General features: G+C 36.7%; 1 protein-coding gene and 1 long non-coding RNA gene across 3 annotated transcripts in view; one reads left to right on the top strand and one right to left on the bottom strand.

Annotated features, from left to right (window-relative positions):
* Positions 1–21900, bottom strand: part of JADE1 (jade family PHD finger 1) — a 93239-nt gene that overhangs the window by 38059 nt on the left and 33280 nt on the right. Inside the window, exons 3-4 of one of the 2 annotated variants that reach the window (XM_088132854.1) lie at positions 2690–2772; positions 2519–2593 (exon numbers count right to left, since the gene is read on the bottom strand). In XM_088132854.1, coding sequence (XP_087988980.1) covers positions 2519–2593; positions 2690–2772 — 158 coding nt within the window. The remainder of the gene's footprint in view (positions 1–2518; positions 2594–2689; positions 2773–21900) is intronic. The other variant, XM_088132855.1, reaches the window with a different exon arrangement.
* LOC148216863 (uncharacterized) lies at positions 2730–5219 on the top strand. The gene is made up of 3 exons (XR_015794571.1): positions 2730–2859; positions 3353–3421; positions 5049–5219. It is a non-coding gene; the product is annotated as an uncharacterized LOC148216863 (long non-coding RNA).

Raw genomic sequence — 21900 nt, forward strand, 5'->3', positions numbered from 1 at the left:
ACAAGTAAAAATGATCAAAATCACCCAGAATATTTATTTATATATACATAAATGCTTAGTAAATGAAAAAGATAAATAAACAATGTATTATCCAGACAGGAGATTTCAGGATTTTTATGTATGTATTGATCTTGACTATCTCAGGGGAAAAACAGGGTGTGAATATTTCTGCACCTGAACGTTGTGGAGAGTTGGCTACAAGACAAAAGAGAATTTAATGGAACATCAAGGATGTAATTTCCAAGTATCACCAGTTCGACTATTCTCCCTGCTGTTCTGCAGATGCAATCAGCATGCCTAGAGCCAATCATGCAAAATTACTATCACTAAACAGTGAATGGTACATAACTCTTCACATATAACTTTTAAGAACGGATGCCAGAGCTTGTTTGTTTTCTTTTTCTATTTTCATCACTTTTTTCCCTCTCTTTCACACTGCATCTCTTATAGATGACAGCCTAGTTTGCTGTTAATCTTATGCTGCTCTTTGGACTCTTTTCAGCTGATGAACAGGATAAAACACATTGATTGATTAAATATAGAGAACTTTGCAAGTGAGATTTTGCAGTTAATCCACTGAAACAGGGCTCAATATAAATAATAGAGAATACATGCATGTACATAATTAAAAAAGAAAAGAAAAGGGAAAACTCTAGCATACAACAACCCTATCTTATGATAGTACTATTTAAAGGATAAACATTTCATCAACAAATAATTTCCAATTCATTTTGATAAATAACCACCTGCCAAAACCTATAATGGCAACAAAGACCTTTATATAAGTAATCCAGAATAAAAGTTAAGAGGGGTGAATATGTCAGGACCCAAAACATAGTATATTTCTAGTTGTAATCAACAAGAAAGTCTGAAACATTCAACCACAATAAATAAATATTCATATTTTCTACTCTGATATGGTACTCCTTTGTGGGGTGCCTCAGGGTTCGGTTCTCTCTCCGCTCCTTTTCAACATCTATATGAAGCTGCTGGGTGAGATCATCCGTCATCATGGGATGAGGTATCATCAGTATGCTGATGATACTCAACTATACATCTCCATCCCTGGTGAGGTAAGTGATGCTGTTTCCGCCCTCTCGCGGTGCCTGGAGGCTGTGAGGGTCTGGATGGGGAACAACAGGCTCCAGCTGAACCCTGGCAAGACGGAGTGGCTGTGGGTTAATGGCTCTTCTGTATCCGGGACGTTGTCATCGTTGGTTCTGGATGGGGTAGCACTGCCCCAGACAGACCCAGTGCGTAACTTGGGGGTCCTCCTGGACTCACGACTCCTGCTCGGAGAGCAGGTGGCAGCCGTGGCCAGGAGGGCTTTTGCACAGCTTCGGGTTGTGCACCAGTTACGCCCTTTCCTGGATCGGGATGCCTTGCGAACGGTCACTCATGCCCTCGTTATCTCCCAGATAGACTACTGCAACGTGCTCTACATGGGGCTACCCTTGAAGAATATCTGGAAGCTGCAGCTGGTCCAGAATGCAGCCGCGCGGGCGATTTTTGGGGCCCGAAGGACCCATATAACACCTCTGCTCCGTGAGCTGCATTGGGTACCAGTTTGCTTCCGGGTCCAATTCAAAGTGTTGGTTATCACCTTTAAAGCCCTACATGGCATGGGGCCAGGCTACCTGAAGGACCGCCTCGCCCCACGATCTCTACCCGTCCCACCCGATCTCACAGAGAGGGCATGCTTCGGATCCCCGCGGTAAAAGAACTCCGATTAGCAGGGTCCAGAAGGCGGGCCTTCTCTGCTGTGGCCCCCGCCCTTTGGAACATCTTGCCCCTGGAGGTGAGACAGGCCCCCTCACTCCAGGCCTTTTGGAGGGACTTAAAGACATGGCTCTGCCATCTGGCCTGGGGCAGGGAGGGAAGAAATCAGAATTGGGGTTGGCTGGTCCCTTAGTGGTATGCTGTGGCCCCAGCGGCCTCTTGGATTTCTTAGCTTTTTTATCTTTTTAATGTTTGGTTTTATAACTTTTAACTGTATTCATGTTTTTTAGTATGTTGTAAGCCGCCCCCATTTAGTATGTTGTAAGCCGTCCCCCATTGTGGGGAGATGGGCGGGGACAAATTAAATAAATAAATAAAATAAATAAAATAAAACTCAAGGGATGTGACCATTTGTAAGTCTTCTATCAGTTTGCATCTTATCAAATCCATTGTGAAAGGGCAAAACAAATTCATATTTCCTGATTTTCTGCAGGAAAAAATTGCACAAGAAACATCTAACAAGACAAATATTTCTAGTTTGACTTTGCTGAACAAGGGCTCTTATTCATCAGTCTACTGTAATGATTAGCAACATATAGAAAACACTCCTAAAATGCATTTCCACTCTTACCAACAAATTCGAGGGGGAGGGGGAGGAAAAGAAAAGAAAAGAAAAGAAAAGAAAAGAAAAGAAAAGAAAAGAAAAGAAAAGAAAAGAAAAGAAAAGAAAAGAACACTAAAAAAAAACTAAGTTGGGTTGGTGCTAAACCAATCCAATATTCATGGCTAAATAACTAACTTGATGCTGGCAGGGACTGTGGCAGCAGCTGAGCTCCCTGATCTCCTGGCCAGAAGAAAGGTTGCTGGGTGCCAGCTGAGATGGAGCGGAAAAGGAAAGAAAAAGAAGTATTAGGAAAAAGAGACACATCTGTATTTCAGCAAGATGCCGTGATAGATATCAAAGTAATACCTCTGATGGTTTTCGATCTTTATTCTTAGAGCATGAACTCCTCTGATGCTGAGACCTAGAATGCTGGGACCAGGTTGATAAGCCTAGAAAACAGAAAGAAATATAGCTGAGAACTGTACATGCTCCAAATCCACACCAGATATTTAAACCAACTTCAGTGGATTGTTTCAGTAAGCAAGAGTTTGCTTTTCATCTAATTTCCATTATTTTAATAATGAACATGGATCGTAGTGGGTGATCCTGTCAAGATTAGTGTTTTGATTTCGCAATTTTTTTAAAGCATTAAAATCTGCAAACATTCATTCCTCTTAAATTACAAATGTTGGTGCAGATTTTGGCATTAACCAATTAAAATTACTTATATTAAGTATAAGTAATTTTAACTTCCAGAGCATATATGTCATACAGCACAAACAAATTACGAACAAAATGAATTTCTTGCCTTTTCCAGGATGCAGTAGGAATATGGCTAAGTTTAATATTGCTATGATCATTCCACATAATTTTTCCAACTCTCCACAGATTACACTCTAAAACAATTCCAAATTTTAGCATTCAAAAGGTACTTTTTACTCAGCTAACTATAATCACAGAATACAGTAGTAAATGACAAGTTTTTAAATTGACTGCAACTTTTTTCAGCTTTTGTGGTATGTTTTCCAGTGGGAAAATACAACTGAACTAGCTATAATATATAGCAGCGGAGTATCTGAAAGGATCATATTGTATTAGGTAAGAAATCAGTTATGTATTTTCAATTGTTCTTTTCCGTTTATCATAACATCACAGTCGCCTAGATACCTAAATCTTGTTATGTCCCAAAAATATATTTGTTTTGGTAATATATATTGCTTGCATTTGTTTTACACCACTCAAATAAATTCACTTTATCACTATCCATAGCATAGCTATCTATATGAAAACTTTATGAATGCCACCAAAATATTCCAGGCAAAACTGAGAAATCAATGACAACTGAAATACTGGATAATCCTCAACACACAGAACTCAAAAATGCCAATATAAAACAGGAGCTTTGAAACTGCAGAGAAGAATGTTAATGCTTTGGAGCCACTCTTATAAAAGAGATTAATTTCTGGATTACAATCTTTTGGCAACCAATTATTATAAAGAAATCATTTTCTCTTGTTAAGTCAGATATCTTACAGTTAACTGGAATTTCTAAATCTAGACGTTTACTGAAAAAGGCAAAAGTACAGACACCATACTGTACTGTATTTATAAGACTTGGATTTGTCAACACACTGCCCTCTACAAATGGTTGGAGTAGCTACAGAAACCAGAAAATACTGATGATATTAGAACTAAAAATAACAGATTTTTTTCATGATCTAATACCATAGGAAGTATATCTGAAGAACCTAACAGCCATGAATAGCTTTCAGCGAACCCTCTAACAACTGCTTGCTGTAAGACAGGCGTTGATTTCTGAAATAAGAAGCACCTACCTGCACAATTTGATTTGTATGAGAACATTACTAAAACAAAATGCATATAATCTCCCAGAAAATGCATTTGTTCACTGGCTAATGAAACAGAAAACATTTCTTCTGTTTCTGTTAACAACTAATTTGGTACAAGGCTTATTACTTTCTTTGTGGTAACTTTAGTTAACACCATATCAATGGAATTTATAGTAAGGAAAAGTCCACAATGTGGGAAGTACTAGAAATTACGGCCCATTCCTCCATGTCAACAGCTTCAATTCAGTCACATCTGAAGGCCTTCCTATATGAATTGCTTATCTCAGGCCCTGTCACAACATTTCTATGTGGTTTAGGTCTGGCCATTTCAAAACACTCGATTTGTCTGGATTGTATTGCTGAATGACTCATTTGTGTTTCAGCTTCAGTTAATGGAGAGATGGCCTAATAGTCTCCTGTAGAACAGTCTGTATACAAAACAGAATTCATGTTTCCTTCAATTACAGCAAGTTATCTAGATTTTGAGGCAGCAAAGCATCTTCAGACCATCACACTATCACTTCCATGCTTGCTAACCGGTATGAAGTCCTTATTATGGACTGCAGTGTTTGTTTTCCCCAGATAAACTATTACTTGTGTAAGCCAGAAAACTCCCAGTTTTATTCATCTGATCTTTTAGAGACTCATTCAGATGCTTTTGGCAATCTTGAGGCATCAATTTTGTTCTTAGTGAAAAATTATTTCCATCTGGCTATGTTCTCATAAATCCCATTTTTATGTAGTGCTTTCCTACTTTAGCCAAGGCTAGTGGCCTACAGATACCTGGATATTGCAATACAGTTCTTTATGACTTGCTGGACTATTTTAGGTTATGCTATAGACCTGTTATATTACAAAGTGATTTTTTTTTTCAGGATGGCCACTACAGGAAGATTTACTATTGTCCCAAATGTTCTCCACCACAAGATTGATCTCTGTGGGCCTTCAGAGCTTTACAACTGGTTTTGTAACCTTTATCAGACTGATAAGCATCAATGACATTTTATGCATTTTTTCAGAAGCCTGTCATGCATCTAGACTTTGTATGGTGGAAAGTTTACTATGATAAAAGAAACAGTTTGTGGGATTTATATAGGGCAGGGCTGGCCAAAATCATCCTGCCTGTTTAATCGACAATTACTACTATCATAGTTTACTTCTAATTGAATTGACTGAACTAGGGAGATTATTTTTTTCACACCGGCAAATTGCATGCTGTTTAAGAAGTAAATGAAGCAAGCATCAAACTTTGATATTATTAGCTCATTCAGATTCCCTTAGTATCTGCAGCACCCATATGACATCTGAAAACTTCCAGTGACAAAGTTATGCAACAATTCAGTAAAACCAAAAGATGGCAAATACTTTTTTTTACAGAACTATCTGTCAAACATGAAATACAAAAAATGAAGTAAGTACATTAAGAATGTAAAAGGGCCACCTATGCTGAAGCCAATTCGCTATACAAACCAGGCTGTACAATTCTTTACAACATACAGGAGTCTTTCAGTTAAGCATTTTACTTTACAAATTTGATTTATAAATGTATTAGATATTTGATTGTATGGATGCTATGCTAAATTAAATTTGCAATTATTTCTACAAATCTTGCCTGTTTTAATCTGTAGCAAAACTGAGTTTTAGTAAAAGAGCTTTTGCTTGAGATAATTTAAATATATATGAGCTTCTGGTGAGGATCAAGGCAAACCAGATGTCTCCAAAGGAGTGGGGACGACATTGCAGCAGAGAACAGTGAATGCTGGTCGGCAAAAGTCTCTCCGGAGAAAGGAGAGATCATGAGACTGTCTATTTGCACTGCAGACAGCTGTTCCCTGTGGATAAACTGCAGGAACCGAGGTTTTTGCAGTCAACTCATGAGTTGAGCGGCTGGGAGTCGAGGGATTCCATCTAAGCACATAGCTATAATGTCGGCTACATGGACACAAAGTTCAGCCGAATGTCATTTCTTAATCAATTTTGGATCTAATTAATTTACAACTAGAGAAATTTTCTGAGTGGCAAGGTAAGATTCCACCTGGTGAGTTATCATTTTTTCTGGATTACAAAGGAATAAAGAAAAACAAAAGTTTAAGAACTTTTGGCAAAAAGCTTAACAAGGAATCGATGTAAGAAAGTTTACAGCCAATAAAGGGGACAGTTATTTTGAAATATTATTTTTTAGTGAAAGTGTTTTTGAATAAATTGGAATTAAATTACACAAACAAACCGGACCTTCATGGGAATGTTTATTACTAAAGACTGCAGACAATTGGTGGATTTTATAAAACAAAAGATAAGGGTAATATGATCCAGACTGTGATGTTGACAGCAACTATGGAGATGTGGATTGTGATGCTGACTGTAACTATGGAGTACTGTGAGAGACGACAGTATTAAAGGCACAGGACAACAAAAGAGGGGGGGGGAGGGGGGGAAAAGCTTGCCTTTTCTTTTTCTCTTGTTTAAGGCATTTTCATTTTTGGATTATATCATCATAATGGCAACCACCCGAAAAGCAGAAACAATGGATGGGAGAAGGGATCGCTAGAGCAACCTGCAGGGGGAGGAATTACACTAGATTTTCTTCAGAAAATATTTGAGCAAGGGGACAGTAAGTTAGCTGAATCACTTGATACCAAATTGACAGCTTTTTAAAAAAGAATGGATGAAAAATAAAGATAAAAGAGATGAAAGAAGTTAAGAAGACGGAAAGCTCTAAAAAGTCTGGAAAGGTGAAACAAATTAATAACAAAGCGGGAATTTTAGAGAGTAAGACAAATGTTAAAGATAATTGGAAAGGGAACTAGATAATCTGTTTCTACTGGAACTGAGAGAGAAGGAATTTTGTTTCAGACTTTGAACAATCCCAGAGACTTCTGATGAAGATATTAGAGAAAAGATTATTGGAAGGCGGAGCTGGCGTCGCGGCGATACGGCGGGCGATCCTGGGCTCCCAGGATGGCAGCCGATATCTCCTCGCCCGGACGGTCCCGATGGACCTAAGCCGTCCCGTAGAGATGGCGAACGCAAAGGGCGCGTCCCGCGGATCTCAGGGACGCCGCAAGTCCCAGATCGATCCGGGGAGAAGCTCTTGAAGCCGGTGGAGGAGAGGCAGCCAAAAATGGCTGCGAAAGCCGGGACAGCTCCAAAGGAAGATGGAAGAGAAGGGTGTCAACTGGGTGAGATGGACTTTTACTATTCAACTATTCTTAGAGAACACCTTAAGTAACTTAAAGAGATTTTTAAAAGTGAAGAAAAGTGGATTAAGCGGCGAGATTGAACCCTATTAAAAAAAAGAAGGGGGAGAAAATTTTTCTTTTCAACTTTCCCTTTTTAGTGGAATTGACAAGATGTTTTTCTTTTAAAAAAATATATTTTTAACTGGATTGGCTTTCTCTTTTTAATACTCAATAACTTTTTATTTTAAGCCTTTTTTTTTACTAAGATTTTTTTATTGTTATAAGAAATTTATATCTTTTTGACTTTGAAATGGGGAAAGTGGAGTTAAGAGAAAGTAAATGAAAGAAAGTTGCACTGCCATTTAGAGGCGCGAATTAGTGCTTTTTTTCATTGTGACGCACGCTCAAAGACCCTGTGCTTTCTAAAAAGATAGTGGGATGTGCATGTTTATACAGGTGCCATCCGTAACTATAAACAAGAAAGTGGAGTTGAAAGCGACTTTGAAAACATTAAGATGGAAAGTTTGAGCCAGTCACAAGAGCCTTGATTAGTGGCAGTAGCTCTTTTTCTGCTAGAAGCTCTGCTTTGCTTTCTATTCCCCCCAGATGGATTTTTTTTTTTAAAGAGGCTTAGCCTTTTCCTTCTTTTCCTTTTCTTTTTATTTTTCCTTCTTTTTTTTTCTCTCCTTTTGCTTCTTTTTTCTCTTATTTTTGGCAAGAACAAAGATAAAGAATCCTTTGACTCAATGAAGGTTTATCAAGATAATAGACTATACGAGAAACACAATGCAGAAAAAGATCTTTAAACTATTGAGGATGACTATAAAAAATTGGAAGAAGAGCTGCAGAAACTCTCAAAAAAAAGAAAAAAAAAGAAAAAAGATATTAAAGCTAAAATGGACTTAATTAAACATAAAACGGGATCATTGGAAAAGGAAGAAATAGTACAAGAAATCAGAAACATTAAACGGAATTATTGTGAGGCCTATAAACTGAGAATTAAAAGGGTTAATCAACTGATAAATGAAGAGAGACAGATTTGTTCTTGGCACTGAGGGTGAGAAAAAGATTATACAAGATTATAATGGAAAATCGTACTAAGAGAATGTACAAAAAGAAGAAGTAAAACAATATTGAAAGAAACTATTGCAGATGTTTAAAGAGAAAATCAGGGGAATACAACAATGATGGAACTGACAGAAGCTTCCAAAAGCAGAATGTTCAAAAGGACACTTATTATTGCTTTCTCTTATCCAATAATATAGAAAAAAGGAATGAACAGCCAGATATTTTGGGACATTGAATGAAAAGGGTGAACTCAAAATTATGCAAGCGCTGGAATAAAGTATAAATCTGAGATATATAGTTAAAAATTGTATAACATGTAGTGAAATCTGGTTAGAACTGTAACTTGGTTAGAATTGTAATTGATACTGTAACTGATATTGGTTAGAATTGTAACTCTTAAGAATTGGAAAAATTAAAAAGTACTTATGCAGGAGGAAGTTATTCAAAATTATGGAATGTGCAGAGATGAGTTAAATTGAGATTTGAAATTAGAGTAAGAAGATAAGCAATTTTATATGACACGGGATTTGTTTTTATTAATGATTAGATGAGAAAATATAGTAATGTAATAGATTAGGAAATTTTATAATAGAAATTTGATATTAATTATTATATATATACACATATAATAGATAGATGGAGATGTATTACTAATCCTATTGAAAGTTAAAATTTTTTGTAATATATGATTTTATAGATTAGCTATGAATGATTAATAATTGTTAATTGATAAGTATACAAGTATATTTTTGAATAGATGATATGAGAATTTAAGATTATGAAAGGGGCACCAACGAGTTTAACTGGTTGACACACGGTATAAAATGGAAGATGCTTTTTTATGCCTTTTTATGTTTTTGTTTGTTCATGTTTGTTTTGTGTTTGTTGTAAAAATAAAAAAAACATTATAAAAAAAAAAAAAAGATTATTAAAATCTTGGCAATTTCTTTGGATTGGGAAGAGAGGATACAGAGGCATAAATTGAAAAAGTTTATAGAATAAATTCAAAATTTGCAAGAAGAAATGTTCCAAGCGATGTTTTGGTGCACTCTGTCAGGAAGAAGACAAGAGATCAAGTTTTGAGGCAGCATTTAACACAACACTGAAGATTGACAATGCAGATATAACTGTCCTTAAAGCAATTCCTATCAGAATTTTATGTAAGTGAAAAGAATAAGGGTTTGGGGTTTTTTTGACTGAAAGATGAAAGCATAAAAAGATCCAAATTTGATGGGACAAACTGGAAGGCGTGATTTTTACTTTTAAACAGCAGAGGTTTCGAATGAATACTGTCCAGAAGGGAAGAGAATTTCTAGAAAAATTCAAAGACGAATTGGAGGATATTCAAATGGAGATGTCAGAGGAGACTACACAAAAACTCCAACAGATTCAACAGGAAACTGAAAGGGATGATACTGAACTACAGGCACAGATTTTTCCAAATTTTTGGCCTGATTATGAATTAGAAATGTTTAACGTGGAATATAAACGGAACAAATGCTCCTCAAAAGAGAGGAAAAAAATCATTATCTGAGAAAATTAAAACAAGATATAATTTGCTTATATATTAGAAAAAAGGACATAAAATATTTGATCTATAAAAATTTGGGTGAAGAATTTTATTTCAGTTGGAACAAAAAAAAAAAAAAGAAATTGAGTTCTTTTGCATATTAATCCCCAACTAAAACCATAACTTGTACTGACTGATAAGCATGGTAGATTTATTGGGGTGGAAGTCAATTTACATGGGACTAAGACTTTGGTACTCAGAATTTATGCCCCAAATGAGGATAAAGTATTATTCTACAAATGACTTATGGAGAGATTAATAGGTTATTCTTATGTCTGATGGGGGATTGAAATGGAGCGATCTCCCAACTGGATAGAACTTCTGAGAAAAATATTAAAATCACTCAAGGCAAATTACCGAAAGTTTTCTCTGATCTGATGGACAATTTAGGGCTGGTTTATATGTGGAGACAGAAAAATGGCAATTCAAGAGAGTATACCTACTTTTCTGAAAGACATAGATCCTTTTCAAGAATAGACCTGATTTGGATTTCAAAGAACTTGGCTACCAAGTTTTCTAAACTAGAGATATTACCAAAGACTTTTTTGGGTCATAATCCAATGAGCTTGGTTTATAAAATAAAATCTAGAGACTAAATGAAATTTAGTAATAGTGGAGGATTATAAGAAAGAAATTAAAATAATTTTTTTTAATAATTTAGGTGAAGGCACTGATTTAAGAATGGTTTGGGATGCAAGTAAAGCTTTTATTAGAAGTTATTCTATACAACATAATAGTGAATTTAAGAAGAGCCAAGAGAAAACACAAGTTTTTTGGATGAAATAAGAGAAAAGAAAAAGAATTAAAGAAATTTCCAGAGAAGATAAGTATAACAACAATTATCTTTGTTAACAGTAAGAGAAATGGAGATAAAAATGAATTATGTAAAGCAAAAAAAAGTGAGTTTGCAAATAAACCAGGGAAATGGCTAGCATATAAATTACTAAAAGAGAAAAGAAAATATATTGAAATTGCAAGAGGGAGATACTGTATTAATGGACAATGCGGCCATACAAAAAGCAGTTTCTCAATATTATTGTATAACTTGTATAAAGGAAGTAACATCTCTCTAGAGAAAATAGATGGGTATCTAAAGAAACAAAAATTACCAAGGATTACAGAGGAAGAGATTATGAACAGACCTATAACAATAAGGAAAGTTTCTGAAGCTATAAAAAAGATTAAACTAGAAAAGGTCCCTGGACCAGACGGATAATCAGATTCTTATAAATGTTTCAAGGATGAACTTTTACAGCCTTTACAAAACACACTGACCTCTATCTTACAGGAAGGAAAGATGCCAGAGAGTTGGAAATAGTCCAGTATAACATTAATACCTAAAGAGGGACAAGATTTGATTTTAACAAGAAACTGTAGGCTGATATCATTACTGAATAATGACTATAAGTTGTTCACAATGATTCTAGCTGACAGACTGAAAATAATTTTGCAAGAATTTATTCATGAGGATCAATGCAGGATTTTACCTAAAAGACAGTTAAAGAATAATGTTAGAAATGTGTTGGACATTTTGGAATATTTGGAGCAACATAATGAAAAACAAGCCTCATTGCTTATTATACGCAGAAAAGGCCTGTGACAATTTGAACTGGGCTTTCTTGTTCAAGGCTTTGGAAGATAGGAATTTTGGAGAAAACTTTATAAAATGGGTAAGATTGATTTACACTTCACAAAAAGCACAAATAACTGTTAATGGAGATCTAACAAAACCCTCTGAGATACAAAGAGGAACAAGACAGGGATGCCCACTGTCTCCTCTCTTGCTCATTCTGGTTCTTAAAATATTGGGATATAAGACAGGATAACAGGATTGTGGGAGTAAAGATTTTAAAAAGAACTTATAAGTTAAGGACTTTTGCAGATGACTTGGTGTTGGTTTTGGAAGATTCTTTAAGGGAATTGAAATATTAATGGGCAAAAAAGGGTGCATTAGCAGGTTTCAAGATTAATAAATAGAAAACAAAGATGTTAACAAAAAAATATGAAAATAGAAGATCAAACATAATTGATCAATAAAATGGGTTTTAAGATTGAGAAGGTAAAATATCTTGGTATTATTATGACAAACATGTGTGGCATGTTATTTCAAAATAACTACATTAAGACATGGAATCAAGTTAAAAAAGACATGTTAAGGTGGGAGAAATTACAAGTGACATTGTTGGGGAGAATTTCTGATAAAAATGAATGTCTTGCCTAGAATGATGCTTTTGTTTCAGACACCTGTTTTGACTACTGATGCACCATTTAAGCAGTGGCAGAAGGATATATACAAATCTGTGTGGCAGGGGGAAAAAAACGAGTTAAATATAAGGTGTTACAAGATGCAAAGGAAAGAGGAGGATTGGGTTTACCTGATTTGAAACTGTATTTTGCAGCTTCCTGTTTGGTCTGGATGAAGGAATAGGTGTTGCTGAGAAATAGAGGACTTTTGGAGTTAGAAGGACATGACCTGATGTTTTGATGACATGGATATTTGTGGTACGATAAAGTTAAGACTAACGTAGATTTTAAAAATTATTATATTAGACGTGCCAAACTGTGAATATGGAATAGATACAAACCCAGGTTGGGTCCAAAAACACCTTGTGGTTCTCAGCACAAGACATACTACATAGGAGAAATAATAAGCAAACGCAAATGGCTATCTTATCGTAAGATACCAGAATTTTGTCAAGGGTAATGTAAAATAAAATCAAGAGAAGAACTGGTGGCAGAGGTATATTTGGTTATAATATACAGATGGAACAACGGGAAAATGTGTGATTGAAAGGATTGAAACTTACATTATGTCTCAATCTTAAAGAGAATTTTATGTTGGAAATGTAAACAACGGATATTTAATCATGTTTGGTGGACGTGTAAAAAAATCAGAAAATTCTGGATTCAAATACATACACTGATTTAGAGGATTTTAAAGATTAATATACACCTGAAACCAGTTTTTCTTTTGGGACAGATCGACAAACAGTTGGAAAAAAGTAATGGAACTTTGTTTTTATACATGATAACTGTAGCGAGATTATTGTATGCACCAAGATGGAAAGATTCAGCATTACTCACAATGAAGGAATGGTTGGTGAAGATGATGGAAATTGCTGAGATGGCTAAATTGACTTCTTTGATCAAAGAAAGGACAATATCTATGTTTACTGCTAACCGGAAGCCCCTTACGGACTTATTTTGTGGGAAACAGAAATGAACTTATGATTTATCGTTTCGATGATTAGACAGAATAGATTATAGAAAGAATGAGAGTGATTGTACTTATAAATTTACCTCTTACGCTGTGTAAAGAAAATAGGAAGCAACTTCTTTGTATCTCTTTTCTATTTTACTTTTTTGCACCTTTAGCTTTTTCTTTGATTTCTTTCTTCTTTTCTTGTTTTGTATTAGTTTTTATCTTATTTTTAAAAAATTATTAATAAAATTATTTTAAAAAGATTTTATAGAAAATATAGGCTATATTAAGAAATACAAGTCTCTATTAACTGTGTGTGTATATGTATATGTATGTATATATATATGTATATGTGTGCCTGTGTGTGTATATATATCTATATATATAGTACTGTGCAAAAGTTTTAGGCAGGTGTGAAAAAATGCTGTAAAGTAAGAATGTTTTCAAAAATATATATTGTAATTGTTTATGTTTATCAATTTACAAAATGCAAAGTGAGCGAACAGAAGAAAAACCCAAATCAAATCAATATTTGATGTGACCACCCTTTGCCTTCAAAACAGTATCAATTCTTCTAGGTACACTTGCACACAGTTTTTGAAGGAACCCAATAGGTAGATTGTTCCAAACATCTTGGAGAACTAACCACAGATCTCCTGTGGATGTAGGCTGCTTCAAATCCTTCTGTCTCTTCATGTAATCCCAGACAGACTCAATGATGTTGAGATCAGGGCTCTGTGGAGGCCAAACCATCACTTCCAGGACTCCTTGTTCTTCTTTACACTGACGATAGTTCTTAATGACATTAGCTGTATGTTTGGGGTCTTTGTCCTGCTGCAGAATAAATATGAGGCAAATCACACGCCTTCCTGATGGTATGGCATGATGGATAAGTATCTGCCTGTATTTCTCAGCATTGAGGACACCACTGATCCTGACCAAATCTCCAATTCCATTTGCAGAAATGCAGCCCCAAACTTGCAAGGAACTTCCACCATGCTTCATTGTTGCCTGCAGACACTGATTATTGTATCGCTCTCCAGCCCTTCGGCGAACAAACTGCCTCCTACTATAGCCAAAGATTTCAAATTTGGACTCATCAGTCCAGAGCACCTGCTGCCACTTTTCTGCACCCCAGTTCCTAAGTTTTTGTGCATAGTTGAGTCGCTTAGCCTTGTTTCCACATCAGAGGTATGGCTTTTTGGCCACAATTCTTCCATGAAGGCCACTTCTGGCCAGACCTCTCCCGACAGTAGATGGGTGTACCTGGATCCCACTGTGTTCCGCCAGATGCTGGACATCTTCTGATGTCAAAGGGAAGTAAGCATGATGTGTCTTTCATCTGCTGCATTAAGTTTCCTTGGCTGACCACTGCGTCTACGGTCCTCAGCGTTGCCTGTTTCTTTGTCCTTCTTCAAAAGAGCTTGAACAGCACATCTTGAAACCCCAGACTGCTTTGAAATTTTTGCCTGGGAGACACCTTGCTGATGCAGTATAACTACTTGTGTCTTGTCGCTGTGCTCAGTCTTGCCATGGTGACCTGTGACATGAAACTGTCTTCCACAACCTCACCTCAGTGGCAGAGTTTGGCTGTTCCTCACACAGTGTTAAGCCTCCTACACAGCTGTTTCTGTTTCAGTTAATGACTGTTTCAATCTACATATGAAATTGATGATCATTAGCACCTGCTTGGTATAAGTGATTAATCATATACCTAATTCTACAAGTGTCATAGAAGTCATGAGTGAGGAGGGTTGTGGCACAGAGGACCAAAGTCATAGGGAGGGGGAGAGGAATCCCAAGCATCTCCTCAGCCCTCAACCAGAGTGTGTGAAAGTGAAGAGAAGGAGACTGGCACCACCCTGAGAAAATCAGAGTGTTTAGTTGTTGAGCACCAGATTGCCTGCATCTATCAGGGGGATCGCCCACTTAGCAGCAGCTCCCCTCAATAAACTCAGCACAAAGGACACCCTCGTGCGGTCTGTAGGAAACTCAGCCGGTCTACCATCCATGAATAACTCGCACTGCGCCAGGAAGGTTCTCATCTGTTCCACCTCATCTCCATACTTCTCTGGCATGCTTCCAGGAGAATGCAACAACACCGGCGACGGAGCGGGAAGTTGCTGGCCAACTTATCCGAGCTGCTGTGCTGATTGACCGATTGCTGCTTGTAGATTATAATTTGCACATCGACCTGCTGTTGATGTTGTAACAAAGCCACTGCCAAGAGCTGGGGTGTTAAATTAGCCCCCTGGGAATCCATGGCCATACTTAAAAATTCCTCCCTCTCAACGGGAGTAGGAGTTTGGCGAGATTCATGTCAGGTTCAGCCCAAGAAACTCAGCAGGACAATTCAGGAACAGTTCACTTACTTTATTAGCTTACACCTATTAGACAGAATCTCGCCAGACTAACTCTAACCCCCAACGACAGCAACTAAACACTCTGAATTCCTTAGGGTGGTGCCAGTCTCCTTCTCTTCACTTTCACATGCTCTGGTTGAGGGCTGAGGAGATGCTTGGGATTCCTCTCCCCCTCCCTATGACCTTGGACCTCCTCCTCACTCATGACTTCCATCACAACAAGATCCGTGACTTTGTGCAAGCGTACAAGGTGTGCAAGTGTAAGAATTGATGCTGGTTTGAAGCCAAAGGGTAGTCACACCAAATATTGATTTGATTTAGATTTTTCTTCTGTTCGCTCACTTTGCATTTTGTAAATTGATATACAAACAATTACAATATATATTTTTGAAAGCATTGTTTTACAGCATTTTTTCACACCTGCCTAAAACTTTTGCACAGTACTGTATATATAGTATGCTTAAAAACCCATGGGACATATTCCTTACGGATGATGTGCTTCAAAACTGTTAAATATCTCTGGAAACTGTCAAAGATATTACTTAATTAAAACAGACAAACAAGGATTTTCTTAATATAGAGCAATCACACAGTGATTGATTTGATTCAGTTGAAAGAATGGGCCTAAATAACTTGCCAAAGTGTCACTACAGAACAAGTGTATGTTAAGGAGCACCAAAAGATAATAAAAGAGGAATGAGAAACAGATGGAAAGAAGTTGAAATTACATTTGTTTCAAGAAGGCCTGGTGTAATCATTTTCTCTTCTCCTTACCTGTCATGTATCTAAATCATAGATATGCAACTTGCAGCCACATGTGGCTCTTAGAGGTTTTTGTTAAAGTCTAGAGTCCTCTCTTCATTTGGCAGTGAATTTACTACCAGAATTGGTATACCAGTGGTATATCCTTATATCAAAATTCACCAAAGCTTACTTATTGTTACTTATTGTTTCCAAGCTATTTGTCACCCAAGTTTGGTGAATTTAGGCAGCAAGCCCTTAGAGTTAGGAAAAAGAGTTGACAAATAAAAAATATACAGGATGATATGTTACATATCTAATATTTTTTAGCAAAATTCCAAGGGTCTTTGTATAACATCTAATTCCATATATTTAAAAATACATTAAGATTTATTTTTGAAAAGGCATTACTTTGGGTAAAATAAATTTCACAGATTTGCACAACTTCACAGGAACTCTTCTAAATTATAGAGAAAAGCAGCCTAAAAACTATGAATTATGCACTACTAGTTCTAATATACTCTAACAAACCCAAAGGGGGGAAAAATTGGTTGACCTATTTAAATTCTCAGATGTAATTCACACAATATGTTTTCTTCTGCATGCAGAGCCGTAACCCTCTCCAGGCACACATTTGTATGGAAAGGTAACACCTGATTTTGGAAAATAGATTCCACCAGCAATAATATCTATGACAATGACTGTAAAACCTGTTATTTTTAAAAAAAACTTAATAAATGCTACCAAAACTATTATAATTGCTGGCAATCCAGTGCTGTGATTCTCCATGCAAATACACAGATCAGTATAGTCAAGATTCTTCATTGACAGAGATGAATATTTTATCCATCACATTGTTCCCCAACCTGGACCTGATCCAAATATGTCATCTTCAACCATCAGAATTCCCCAGCCAACCTGGCGATCGTTAAGAATTCCAACTACTGAAGTACACAGATCAGGAAGGTTCAGGTTAGCGAAGGCTGCCAGAAACGGACAAAATAATTCTACAGTTTACTAGATGCTAGAACTCTGTTTCTTAATCTTAGCAACTTTAAGATGTGTGGACTTCAACTCCCAGAATTCCCCAGCTAGCATGCTGGCTGGGAATTCTTGGAGTTGAAGTCCACACATCTTAAAGTTGCCAAGGCTGAGAAACACTGTGCTAAAAATATGAGTGGGTATGACTAACCCTATCATTTCTTCCCTATCATTTCTATCATTTTCTGGCCGCCCACTGACAGAATATGATTTCGGAAGATCCCTTTTGGCAATTCTCATTTTAAAAAACAATAATCTTACACATTAACAGATTTTTTTAAAATATAGGGTCTACCAAATAAGCAAGCTACAAATATGTAATGAATCTGCAGAATCTAATATTCTTAAAAAAAACCTATCCATCAACAGATGAAAGCATATATAATGTATTACTTCTTTGCATTTCTATCCCAGCTTTACTCTTCAGAAGCTATGATTATTAGTAAATTTTGTGGCTTTAAGTAACACTACTGGGAATCCTAAAGTAATTATTTAGTTGAAAGCAGAGAATGTTTTCTGATAAAATTTATTGGCAATATTTATTTTTATTCCTTCACAATTTTCTTTTCTTCAGGAATTTTTCAAATACATTACAAATCTTTTTTCCAAAAATATAACTGAGGATGAAGAGGATTTCATCTCACTCATTTATATTAGCAAAAAGCATATAATAAAGCCATCATCTCTTTTTCTTAATTTTTTTTCTTTTATTAATTTGTGCTTGGATCTCCAGCAGGAACAATTAGGCAAAGTAGTAAAATTACCTGTTTGAAACAACAGGTAATGAGTATAAATTAGTCCTGTTGCAGATGGCAAGTCAGTACTGACTGATAAACCTGTTCAGTTCTATTTAAAAACTATTTTTTAAAAAAATCGAAGGTTAATTGAAGATTTTAGTTTTCTCTGGGTAATATAAAAATTCTGCTTTTGGAGGACTACCAAACTCAAAAAAAAAAGCTTTCTTAGGATTGTTTCAATGGTGTCTGGAGGATAACTTGCACTGCACTGAGAATACCTAGTTATATTTCATATGATTAGGCTGAAAATTAAATATGTTGTCATTAGACATAGATGAGCTTCACTTAAATTTTTGGAATAAAATTAATTATTAATTAATAAAATTAATAGTTGCAAAAATTAATGTTTTGCTACCAGTAATTTATATCATATGTGGCATTCCTCTAATTATCTTTAAAATTAATGCACTGTTATATCATTTCATTTTTCATGCAGAAGCTTAAACTGTCAGGTAGGGAAAAAAGATTAGATTTTCATTCTTGAGATTTAAATATATACCATAAGGCAGATTTTTTTCTCTAGTTAATCAATAAAATAGAGTAACTGGAAACAGAACCTTGCTTTCAGTAACTGCTGTGCCCCCCTTGGGCAGCAATAACTGCAATTAAATGTTTCCTTTAGCTATTGATCAGTCTTATACATCATCCTGCAGGAATTTTAGCCCATTCCTCCCTATAGAACAGCTTCAGCTCAGGGATGCTGGTGGGCTTCCTTGCATGAACTGGCTACTCCAGGCTCTTCCCTAACATTTCTATAAGATTAAGGTTAAGACTTGGACTTGGCTTTTCCAAAACATTAACTTTCTTCCATTTTAACCATTCTTTGGTCATACAACTTGTGTGTTTTGGGTTGTTGTTTTCCTGCATGACCCACTTTCTCTTGAGTTGTAGTTCACAGACAAATACCCTGACCTTTTCCTGTAGAATTTGCTGGTACAATTCAGAATTCATAGTTTCATCAATGATGGCAAGTTGTCCCGGTCCAGAGGCAGCAAAACAGCACCAAACTGTGATACTGCCACCACATTTCACACATAGGATAAGGTTCTTATGCTGGAATGCAGCATTTGCCTTGTACCAAACATAATACTTCTCATTCAAACTATAAAGTTCTATTTTGGTCTTATCTGTCCACAGAACATTCTTCCAATAGCCGTTTGGCTTATCCACATGACCTCCTGCAAACTGTAAATGGGCAGCAATGTTCTTTTTAGAGAGCAGTAGCCTTCTCCTTGCAACCCTGCCATGCACACCATTGTTGTTCAGTGTTCTCCTGATGGTGGTCTCCTGAACCATCTGACATTTGCCAAAGCAAAGGACACCTTTAATTTCTTAGACATTACTCTGGGGTTCTTTGAGACTTCCTGGAAAATTACACACCTTGCTCTTGGTGTGATTTTGGTTGGTCGATCACTCCTAGGGACGGTAACAATGGTGTTGAATTGCCTCCATTTGCACAATTTGCCTGATAGTGGACTGGTAGAGTCCCAACTCTTTGGAAATAGTTTTGTAACCTTTTCCAGCCTGGTGAGTATCAACAACTGTTTTTCAGTGGTCCTCAGAAATCTCCTTTCTTTGAGCCATGATTCACTTCCACATACCTATGTTGGGAAGATCAGACTTTGATAGTGAATACCCAGAACTCTCTTCTTTAAATAAGGCAGGAACTCCCACACTCAACCCTTATTATCATCCTATCGATTGAAATACCTGACTATTTTCCCCTTCAAATGAAGTAATAATCCTAGAGATTCACATACTTTTGCCACATGCAAATATGTAGTTTTGGATCATTTTCCTCAATAAATAAATGAACAACTATAATGTTTTTGAGGGGATGCGGTGGTGCAGCGGCTTAATGACGCTGAAAGTTGCTGGCCAGAAATGGTCGACACTTCAGCGGTTCGAGCCCAGCTTTCGCGTAGCAGAGTGAGCTCCTGCTTCCTCCCCCAGTTCCTGTCAACCCAACAGTTCGAAAACTTACGTGAGTAGATAAATGGGTACTCTCACTCCGGTGGGAGGAAAAATGCTGGCGGCGCCTTGCAAAAGGAGTCGGGAGCAGTTGCCGGTAGCGCGGAAGCCGCACTCGCCCAAAAAAGGCGCGAAGCAACAGAAACCCCGCCTCCTGCACTTGCCAGCTGGGCTCTGCTCTAAGAAGGAGGTACTGGCAAACCACTTCCGAAACACCTTGCCTTGAAAACTGCAAAGGACTCGTCCAAAAGCAGTCACTGCAGAGTCGGTAACGACTGAGTGCAGATTAAAAAAAAAAAATGTTTTTGACTCATTTGTTTAACTGGGTTCTCTTTATCTAGTTTTAAGAATTGTGTGGAGAACAGATGTTTTATATCTTATTTATGAAGAAATTTTGAAAATTCAGAAGGGTTCACCACCAATTATGTGTTCCAGAGGCACTGGCAGCTTTTCCCAACAATTTGATGGGCCTGTTTCATGCCTAATCAACTTCTGGAAAACAGGGATGGCCAGAAAACTAGATGAGATTGTTCCTGTAAAGGGAGCTGAGGAAAACAAAACAATTGAAAAGATGCCTGGAGAAAGGGTAGTGGAAAACTCAAAGTACAAGTGATCAAGCACTGGAAAGAACCACACCTTAAGCTTACACAGTATCAATGAGAGCAGTCAAAGATCAATTCTCCTCATACTTACTGCATCTACAGTTCCCCCTAGCAGCCTTATTCAGAGTTACCCAAATCCATTTAAGGAAAGATGGGCAGAATAAGATGACTGCAGGCTTAACAGCTGATTTTGCAAGTTTCTTAGTGGATAAAGTCAGTCATATCTGCTCTGGGCTGGATGCCAGTTGAATGGAATCCATTGAGATAAGCTAAGCAGGGTCTTGTGTTTTATCTGGATTTCATCCAAGCTTGTTAGCCTCAGGATTATTGTAACTTGCTCTCAATGGAGCAGCCTTTGGAGACAACCTGGAAACTGCAGCTGGTCCAAAATCTGGTGGCTTGATTGTTGATGGAACAATTCCATTACAGGAAAGTAATATCACTACAAAAGTCACTGGACTGATCACCAGTGGGTTTCAAGACACAACTCAAAAGTGCTAATACTGACCTACAAAAACAATATCATAGCACTAAATCTAAGATCAGATCTGCCTGCCTGGTAAGAACTTCATGAAAAGGCCTGCTTAGAGTTCCCACCTTACCTGGATAAAGGAACAACATCCAAGAGCAGGCCTTCTTTGTTACAACTCTTGTAGTTTGGAACTCACTGCCTCTAGATGCTGTAGTTACAACATGGAATGTTTCCAGTGGCCACTCGGGGGATTTCTATTAATTCTTTGTCTGCTCTTTTTCTTTTCTCTATTTTTACTCTGTTGTATGCCATCTATAATATACATATTGGAGCAAGTTACAAAAACTGTAACATCAATAAATATTAAAGGATGAAGGGACTGGGTCATTCTGTTGTGTTTCAAGGTTGGGAGTGGGGAGGATGACTGTAGGTTGGCTAAAACTGTATGTGAAAAGTTTGGGGATTGACATAGTTGTAGTGTAGAAGGAACATGAGTTTCATATAATTCAGTCAGAATTAAGCACTAAAGCATCACTAGTTTAGATGAGAAAAATCAAATATATGTTTAAATCTCTTCCTCTGATATCAATAAGATGTGTGTTTTTTCATTTTGGCTAAGATGTGCCCTATAAAACTTATACTACTTCATTTTCTAGTTCAATCCTTTGGGGTCAATAGCTACAGAAAAAAAGCAGGTATTCAATTATACAATAATATAGTA

This window comes from Python bivittatus, unplaced genomic scaffold (assembly GCF_059951505.1).
Source record: "Python bivittatus isolate LINGU-HERP-01145 unplaced genomic scaffold, Pbiv_v1 ctg000070_np1212, whole genome shotgun sequence".
NCBI classification, from domain to species: Eukaryota; Metazoa; Chordata; class Lepidosauria; order Squamata; family Pythonidae; genus Python; species Python bivittatus.